Source organism: Varanus komodoensis, unplaced genomic scaffold (genome assembly GCF_004798865.1).
Source record: "Varanus komodoensis strain SLA01 unplaced genomic scaffold, ASM479886v1 scaffold38, whole genome shotgun sequence".
NCBI lineage: Eukaryota > Metazoa > Chordata > Lepidosauria > Squamata > Varanidae > Varanus > Varanus komodoensis.
In genome coordinates this window covers 6,322,519-6,332,277 of record NW_025335909.1, presented here as the reverse complement: position 1 = coordinate 6,332,277, position 9,759 = coordinate 6,322,519, and the positions used below count along the sequence as shown (strand labels likewise).

The window sequence follows — 9,759 nt, the reverse complement described above, 5'->3', positions numbered from 1 at the left end:
CACTCCTTGTGCAAAAGATTTTCTCATCTGTGTTTGAGAAAGGAAGGCATTTAACACAAAATAACTCTTGAGAAGTGTACTGGGAGTGCTCATTGTCATCATGTCAAGGAGAGGTGTGAATACTGGGGGAGGGTATTTTGGAATATTTGCAAAGTCTGTCTTTCACAGCTTGTATCTGCCACATTTCAGTGCTCTGGAGTCACAGCTTCCCAGTTCAGAGAAAGAGAACTTGAAATAAGTCTCAAGATTTTTAACCATTTGTCCATGTTCTCCAATCAACATTCTTCCCGCTATCCTTAAACCATTTTAGCATCACACACAAGAATTAGAACAGAGCTGCATTTTGCTGGCAATAAGCTTTCCCCCTCTTTTTTTATTATTTAAACAGTAAGGCAGTGCTCTGACACTGCAAACCCACAATGCTTGCGTAGTGGGCATGTAGAGCAAAACAAAACAAAACAAAAACAACAACAGTGAACAAAACTTTGTTTTCAATAGAAGAAAAAACGCCCAACCCTTTAGAGCAAGCTGCATAAATATTTACAACTCAGTATTTTCTATATACAGGCCATTCTATCATACAACTTGCTTTGAAACAGCTATGCACAATTTGGTTGTACAAAAGATAGAGATTTCTTCCCCTGCCCACCCCCTTGTACAGTTCAAACAATAAAATTGTCCTTTAATTTGTGTGTGTGTGTGTGTTTGTACAAATTACAAAGTTGGTAACACTTCAAACTTTAATAGTTTAACATAACTTCCTTTTTTCTTGATTGCACAATTAAAAAAATCCATAGCAGGTAGCACAATAGAGATCTATATGTCACTATAACCAACACAAAATCAGCGGACAGTTGTGTATGAAGGATGGCTTTCCTCTGAAGCTAACGCACAGTGGTCGGAGCTCGCCTTACGTGGAGCTAACAGTCAGTGGGGACGGCACTCGTCTGCATTTGGTAGAACCGAAGTGAGTCTGGGTTGGTTGAAATCTGGCTTGCGCATGCAGGTCTGCACTTGGCTCTAGCCCAGGCCCTTGATTCGGGGGCAGGAAAAATGTGTGTGTGTGTGTGTACGTGTTAAGACATGCACACACAAATGGAATTTTATGCATACACAGAATTCAAGAGTATATATAAACACACACACAGATGGAGAGAGAGAGAGAGAGAGAAAGTACAGCGACTGGTAATGTGAGAATAACCTTTTGGAAGGGAGGAAGGGGCTATTCCTAGAACTCCTTTGTGGAATGTACATATGACTTGAACGAACAAGAAAAGAGGCAAGAGATGCTGTGGCTTTGTGTTCCAGAACTGTGAGCATCTTCAGTCAAGGAAAGAAGCGATGCAAATGGACCATGGTATAAGAAAGGGGGTGGGGGCAATCCTTGTTGGCTGCAAGCACATCCCAGCTGATCTGTCAAAAGGTTTTGCTGTGGGCAGTTAGAGTTTTGACGGATAGGAAGTGGCCTAAAATGGGCTCCGCATGGTTCTGAAAATCAGGCACTGTTGATTAGAGTATAAAGGAAGTTTGTCCTGCCCTACATAGTATTTTTCTTACAAGGAGAGGGCGTAGTGACAGGAGTACGAAATGCAACAACAGTATTTGTTTTGCCTTGAGGATACAAACCAGGAAGTCATCACACACCTTGACTCCCTGACCAGTATAACTGGTGCAAAATAAACACATTCCTTGCATGCCATACGCCACGGAGATTACCTTAACGTAAGTGGAAACACTGTGTAGGAGGCCACCTCTATCAATTCAGCAGTCTGAATAGATCTGAAAAGCACTGGCAGCATCCAAGGAAGGAAATTGCAAAGATAACCTATTCAGGTGACCTAGATATTGTCAGTATCCATTTCAAATGGTAACGTAACAAAACAAATAACTTCCAAAGATACTGTTAGCGATTGTTTTCAAGGAGAACATGTTCTATTTTTCCACTATTACTTGTCTGCAAATGAAGCTGATTGTGCAAGAGTGACCTAAACATTTATCCTAAACGAACTGAAGGCAGAAGAGATGTTTTTCTGGAATTAACGCTGATGGCCAATTATTGCAGACAATCTCTGGTAGAATCTGTGTTAGTATTGCTGACACTGGCTAGAATCCTCGCCTTCGTCAGGTTGGTTTGGCCGCATATTGGGCTGTGAAGGATTAGGAAAAACTTTTGCTGCTCTCACTGTAGTTGGTAGGCCTTTTGTCACTGGAAGAGTGGCAAAACTACAAACTGCAGCGCTTGGGACACATGATTAGAGGCATTAATGATTAGAAGCATTAACTAATCAAGGTGGCAATATGTCAGATCTCATTTCTTGTTGAACAGGTGAGAAAGAGACATTGCTGCCGTTTCTCACGAGAATGTTCTAGGTACATGCAGCCATTGTATTTTAGTGTAAAATGAATGAAGCACTTTTCTGCTAAAAACACCCCGAAGCACTATGAATAAAACCATGTTTAAGACGTGGTGGCCAAGAACTTTGTGCATGCGAAAGTAACGGTGGGAGCTGTTTTTGGCTGATACAGCTGGCACTCTGGTCAAAGCCCTGGTCGTGCTGTGGAACACAGAAGTGTCCCGGACTGGTGGATTCATCATTCCTGGCATACCCAGGAGCAGAGAGCAGTGAAACGTAGGCGATGGCTTGAATGCACATGGAGAAAAACCTGGTATGCGGGTATAACCAGTTGTGTTTGGAGGTAGGGAGGGAGGCAAAGAAAACACTCTCTCACTTCTTTTATTCCACCTGCCTTTTTCTGCCCAGCTGAGCGTTTCAGGGCTGTCCAGGGCTTACCGTGTCTCAGTCCCAAGGACATCCTAGGACCAAGTGCATTTGCTGCACACTTCCAGGAAAAAAAATCCGCATCCACCGGGACTCGAGACTGCAGAAATAATGGACTGGAATCCGTGGAGGAGAGTGCCGTCTGGCCCACCTTTATTGGGTGAATTTTTGTTGCAGCAGCTCAAGACGGCTGACGTGGTGCTTGGTCAGGTTTGTGCAACCACGTCTCTCACTGGACCTTTGTTCCTTCTGGCCTGCAAAAGCCAGTAAGAAAGGAGCAACTGGTTGGACCAGGGAGGGATGAATGCAAGAGGGAGCAGTCCCACTGCTGTTTCAGAGTCCGCATCTGAAAAGATCCTCACTTCACCCAGAAGAGCTTAGTAACCATAGCCAGGTAGGCAGGATCTTGGGGGTGGGGTTATCAGTCAGCTCCAGGCACTCTTGGATGAGACGGATTATGTGGCTCCATTTCACTCAGAGTTCAGGACTGATTTTGGTGTGGAAACAGCTTTGGTTGCCCTTTGTGATGACCTATGCTTGGAGAGAGAGAGGGGAGGTGTAAGGCTGCTACTCCTGAACTCTTGGAGGCTTTAGCTATCATTGTATTCCCCTGGGGTGACTCTCTGACCCCAGGGGGTGAGGGTAGGCCTTGTAAGGGCTCTGCTTCTACTCTGGAGGGCTGCCTCCAGAAGGTGGTGCTTGGGGGCTACTGCTCAGCCCTGTGAATTCTCCAGCGTGGGGTTCCTTGGGGGTCTGAGGTTCTGATGTATGCCGATGACACGCGGCTCTAATTCTCCTCCTCATTTCCAGCAGGTGAGGCTGTGGAAGTGCTGAACTGGCGCCTGGCTGCAGTGACAGGCTAGAAGAGGGCCGACAGACAGGAGCTCAATCCAGTCAAGACCGAGATGCTGCTGGTGAGCGGTTCCCTTGATTCAGTGGAGGGTGTTCAACCTGTCCAGGGTGGGGCTGCACTCCCGCCTGAAGGAGCAGGGTCACAGCTTAGCCCATCTCTGTCACTTGTGGCTCAGGGGAGCCTTGGAGCGTCTTCCACCATTTTGGCTGGTGGCCCAGCTTCGCCCCTACCTGGACAAAGATAGCCTCGTTTCAGCAATCTCTGGCAATCTACTTCAGGTTACTACAATGTACCCTGTGTGGGGCTGCCCTTGAAGATAGTTCAGAAGCTGCAGCTTGTGCAGAACTGGGACTCAAAAGTCCAAACACAGGACAGAGGTTCTCACCTGCCTGCATTGACTACCTGTATGCTTCCGGGCCCAATGCAAGGTGCTGGTTTTAACCTATAAAGCCTTGTATGGCTTGGGATCACAGTATCTGCTGGAGTGCCCAAATGGGACACAAATCTCAAGCACTGAGACCATTCTCCAAGTGACACTCCCAGTGAAGGCTCAGCGGGCAGCAAAAGGGCGAAGGAAGAGCTTTCTCTGCGGTGGCCGCCATCTTCGGAACAACCTCCCTGCTGAGGTCTAACTTGGCGCCAAGCTTGCTATCATTTCAGTGCCAGGTTAAGACAGCTCTTTATGCTGGCACCTTATTTAGGGGCCTGAAGGGATTATCAGGTGATTGGTTTCCTCTGCAAGGTAATTTTGCTGTATGTTTTTTAGTTATTTTAAACTCATTTTAAAATTCATTTTAATGTTCTACAGTTCAGCAACACTGCTATATTTCCCCTTCCTGAACGCTGCCTCTACTCAGCAATGAAAACACATCTGTTGTCTGTTCTAGCAAAGGAATTGTTGCCCTGATCTTTTCCTTCTAGTGCATAGAACAAAAAACATTTAACACTATTTTATAGCCGCCCTTCAATTTTCTGGTGTGCAAAAAAGGAAGAGAAGGGAAAACAAACATGGGGGGGGAGGGGCGGAAGGAGCACAAAAACACTCCCACTCTGAATTGTGTCCATGCTCCTGTCATTTGAAATCTGACAGTATCACAGAATGATTTAGGGAAAAAAACCCACAGTCACTTATGAATATAGAAAAGAAAGCATTGTGGGTCAGTCAGAAAAATACATGTTTAAAATTTCCTATGAGCGTTTCAGCTTCTCTCACTCCTCCCAAAAGAGACAAATTCACTTGGAAACTATTGTCCCCTCCATGCCGGAGTGTTGCAATATTGGCCCTGCAGTTCTGACTATATACTTATATATATATATATATATATATATATATTATATATACTTTTTAAAAAACCTCTAAGTTAATACATTCTACTGAATTACAGAACCATTTTGTTGGAATAGTTAACCTCTTGACATTTCCATACAATGGACAAATCCATCAAAAGCTTGCACGCAACACAGAAATCCTCTTTGTACAGGAGCAGAGACCGAAAAGCAGCATATAATACTGGTTTAAAGTCCTTCTTTGCGCAAAAACATCTGGCGTAATTTGCCAAAGGTATCAAAAATATACCCTGTAGACCATATACTTAGCAGTGTTTCAAGAAACAACGTACTCAAAACAACCGCCTCCCTTACCCGCCTGCCCTCCAATCTGTAGCCAACAGACTAGAGATCAAGGAACTCGCTTCAAATATGAATCAAACCCAGCATTCCTTTCTCGAAAGGACGTCTCTTCTGAGAAGAGGGGAGTCCCCTGACCCCACAGCCTGCGCCTCAAGCATTCCTGCTTGATGCTTTTTTTTCCTCTTTAAGCTCAGCTGGGCAAGCAACTCTTTAAATTTTTATTGGTGCATGTAAAGAAGAGAACCACCTGATTGATGAGAAACAGAAGAGACCGGATCCTTCCTGCAGAGGGGCACTCTTCCCCATTTCCCTACAGCCTGCAACCCACAGGTGCGGCCCCTCGTGACGACGAAACAGGAGGTAAGGGAGAGGTGATTTAATGAATCCTATTTCAAGTACTGGATTAACCGGCCACGACAGCATGCACAAGAAGGATGTGCTACAGAGGTGGGAACACACACACAAGCACACACCATGGCTTCGCAACCCACACACACCGTCCTCTCCTAGGGGGCTTCCTCTCTCTCATCTGGACTGAAGGACAGAGTTGGTGCAGCAGATGGGAATCCCCTGAGTATTAGTAACTGAGATTTGGTGACTGGCTGGAGTCCCTCAGGGAGCCCTCCATCCCTGCCCCTCCGCACGGAACGGGCAACATGTCTCGCCACAACAGCTTGCCACAAGGTTTCAGCACCAAAATGGGAGAGACGGTCGGGGTGGGTTCCATTGGCTTGTTGTTTTTAAGGCTTTAAAACTGAGCAGACTTGCAATTACCCCCTCCAGATGTGACAGAAAGGATCGGCGGACCGAAGCAGCGCTGCTCCCGAGCCTGCTCAAGGCCAGCCACGGCCTGCCACAGACGGCCAGTCTCCCAGCCCTGGCTAGCGCAACAGCCACCGGAGCCATCGGTTCGTTGCGACTGGTTCTTCCCCGTTGCCTTGCCTCCTCTCCTTTCACTCGCTGTCCGAGAGGGTCTCGTACTGCGAGACCAGCAGCGGCTTGGGCTCTTCCTCCCACCCGTGGTGCTGGCTGTTGGGGTTGCCCTGTGGGAGGGCGGTGGCAGGCGCTGCAGCAGTCACAATGCCACTTGGCAGCCGCATCGTTAGCGGGTTGTACGGGAACGGCGTCGAACCTGCATCGGGACAGAAAGACGGGAGAAGGTGCTGAGAGCTGCTTGACCACGGATCCAGAAATGCTTCCGTCTTCAGGAGAGGTTCTTTGCTCGAGCCCACTCGCCCTCCTCTCTGAGCTACTGACCTGTCACAATTTCCCCAGAATCACAGGCCTCACCATCCTTGCTAGTAGGTATCCTTGCCTGTCATACCAGAAACCAGGGTTCAAGGCCCTGATTGAAAGGCCCTCATGTCTTTGGGAAAGTGACATAGCTTAGTGGGCATCTTCAGAAAGGGCTAGGATTGACTTTGGACTGAAATCCTTTGCCTGGAGACCCACCGCTGCCAGTCAGAGCAGCCTATACTGGGTGGTGTGACTTGGTGAAAAGCAGCTTTCTGTGTTTGATCCATCACAGCCTCTCATCCTGGATTTATCAGACCCAGCAAGACTGCAGTGTGCATTCCTGGTGTAGAGAACAGGAAACACCTGAGATGGCTCAGGTCTGCAGTGTTGCGAAAAACACAGTTCCTCTAAGGAGCAGCCATGAAGTGCAGGCTGGAGAACAGGGCTGTAGCTGTGTAATTCCTTCACACAGAGCGACGAGAAACCTAAAAGCCCCTTGCGGGGTGGACAGTTTAACCAGAGACCCAGAGCCGCTGGCAGCCGAGTTAGGGTAAGCAGGAGACTCCAGTAGGAAGTGCGATGGACAGCGCGAAGGGAGAACGGAGACTGCGTTTGTCTCCCGGCCGCGAGGTTCCCTGGCTGGCTAAACTGTGGCAAGACGAGGGCCCCAGAGCGGCCAGGGCTTCTCTCGCTGGCGCATGGGGAAGAAACCACGTGCCGTCGGATGGGCCCCAAGGCGAGGCTCCGATTCCGGCTAGCGGCGTGAGCAGCTGCGAGCAGCATGGCTGCCCCGGCTGGGCTGGGCTTCAGGTCTTTCGATGCCTGGTGGGGCTACTGGCACGGAAGCCCTGGCTGCCTCCACCTGTGTCCTCGCTCACGCTCGCTGCTCGCAAGCCTCCGTGTTCAGCCGCCGGGCACGGCTGACGCAGCCTGGGCAGACCGGCACGGTTACCTGCAGAGGACGGCCTGTCCTCCCACACCCGGCTGGTGAGCGGCGTCCTCCTGTTACAGTCTCCCTCCGAGTGCACAGACGAAACCGACGGCGGCCTGTCTGTGGAGGACAGGCCTGGTCCCGGAGACTTGGCCTTGCGACTGTTTGCTCTGGCAGCAATCTTTGGCTTCCCTCCTCCTGACGAGAGAGACACTGTTGAAACAACCCGCTGATGGCCAGGCCGCTTGAAACGGCACCCACTGAGGCGGGCGTGACGCCCTAACAAGTGGGAGCTTTACAGGAGACTTTATACAGACAGAAATAGAAGAACAAGGCTTAGCAGGTAGCAGAGTAGATTTAGAAAGCTGGGAAACAGTGCAAATCCCCTTAGCCCCCCCCCCCCCCCATTACGTCCCCAATGATGGACTTAACCAATGGCCAAGCTGCCACTGCAGCTTCAGCGTCCTCATATGCAAAGTGCAAACCAGCAACACATACCTCACGGGGCTGGAATGAGGGTGAAATCAGGCGACAGCTGCTAAAACAGGCTGTGTAAAGCTACAGGGAGTGTCCCTTCCGACATCTCATAAAGACCAGACTTTTATTTTTTTTTAAATAGTCTCCTTTGAGAAGCTACATACAAATACTGTTTGGCTTTCATTAGTGGCCTTTGGGTGCCTGGCAAAAAACCCGCTCTGTTCTGTCAAGCCTGCGCTGAATAATGCTGCTCTTTGATTTAGGTTTCTCCTTTTATTGAAAGATGGGTGTTTTAATCAGTGGAGTGTTAGTTTAGCTTGGAATTGTTGCATTTTTCTGCTTGTACAGTTTAATTGCAAAGTGCCTCCAGCACTCAGTGAGTGGAGGAGCTGACTGCAAAATAAATGAATTGATGGTGGGGACTGGAGAAATTAATTTGGGCAAGGGAAGTCTCTTAGGGCACCAATCCCATGCATGCCTAGGCAGAAAAAAGTCCTCAGCCGATCATGCTGACAAGGGAATGCTGGGAATTGTCATCTCCCCCTATTTTAATATGTACAGGATTGATCTCTTGGCCTCGGTTCCCATCGTTGGGCACAGCAGGGACCGAAGGGACATGCGTTCTCCTGAGTCAAGGATGATCCTGCAGCGCAGATACATTATGCACCGCACTGCTTTCAGTGGGCCGCACGCTCAGAGGCACGGTCAAACGGGCATTCGGCTGGTGGGCACCGAGCACGTGGTTCTGCTGAAGGCACCGTGGTGGAGATGGTCAATGCCTAACCTGCCCGAGCAGCCACTGTGTTCGCGCAGCTCTTGCAGCGAGTCGTTTCAGGGACAGGCTGCTCCCTCAGGGGGGATCTTTCGAGCTTGCCTGGACAAGGCGGTGGTGGAAGATGGACACAAATGGCCTCTTCGTTTTCCTTGGAATTGGGACATTTACGAACCAAACGCACAGATCATGGACATTTTTGCAGGTCATTTGAAAATAGCACAATACCATTCACCGTTGTAAGTACTGAGCCATACATAAACACACTGCTTTCCCTCAATCTTGGCCTGACTTGGCAGCGCCCCTTCTCCCTGTCCTGATGGATCCGCTATCCTCTCCTCCCTCCGCGTTCCCCGAAAAGACTGAGGGCTGTGCTCCGTGTTCTCTTCGCCACCCCAGCACTGTTAAGCTCCTACCCTTTTTGCCAATGTAGGAAAGAGAGAATCACTAAAAACAAAACAGGACAAAGGGAGGGACAGCACGATTGTCAGTGTTTTAGAAGAAGCAAAATGGCACCACCAAATTAAAGTATTTCTCAAACACGGGACTGGGGACGAATCAGTATGATTCTAAAAGGAAGCCCTAAGACACAAGGAAACGCCCAAAGCTTCAAGTGAAGAGAGACAGCGAAGACACAAAAAACCACTAGAAAGACGCAGAGAGGATTAATGACACAACACAGAGGATGTCGAAGGACGGGAAGAACTGCAGACCTGGCAAGGAGGAGCGCATCTCGTCAATCCGTCCGTCAGCAGCGGTTACAGGCATAGCAGTGGGCAAGCTTGCACTGGCATTCAGAGGGTTAAAAGCATTGGCACTGAGAGGAGAGCGCTCGTCCCACTGCTCGTCATATTTACCCATTAGGGCCTTCCTAATAATTGCCTCCAGCCCCATGTTGGTACTGGAATTTTCTTGGACCGACTGGCTCCTACAACTGATTAACCCTGGGAGATGTGGGGGGGGGGGGGAAGGGGGGAAACGGGTTGGGGAAGTGGGGAACCAAGTCAGACATCGGGGGTGGGGGGGAGGCGGAAAAGCAACAAGGGAGAAGGGAAGAAACAAACAGTCAGCACGTTCTTGC

General features: G+C 49.1%; 1 protein-coding gene across 5 annotated transcripts in view; it reads right to left on the bottom strand.

The window, feature by feature from the left end:
- Window positions 1-341: 341 nt before the first annotated feature.
- The window catches only part of NCOR2 (nuclear receptor corepressor 2), a 268,387-nt gene continuing 258,969 nt past the window's right edge, over window positions 342-9,759 (bottom strand). For all 5 annotated transcript variants that reach the window (XM_044440471.1, XM_044440470.1, XM_044440472.1 and 2 more), the window contains 3 exons: window positions 9,392-9,622; window positions 7,451-7,627; window positions 342-6,394 (listed from right to left, as the gene is read on the bottom strand). In XM_044440471.1, the coding sequence (XP_044296406.1) occupies window positions 6,216-6,394; window positions 7,451-7,627; window positions 9,392-9,622 (587 nt within the window). In that variant the 3' untranslated portion in view covers window positions 342-6,215. The remainder of the gene's footprint in view (window positions 6,395-7,450; window positions 7,628-9,391; window positions 9,623-9,759) is intronic.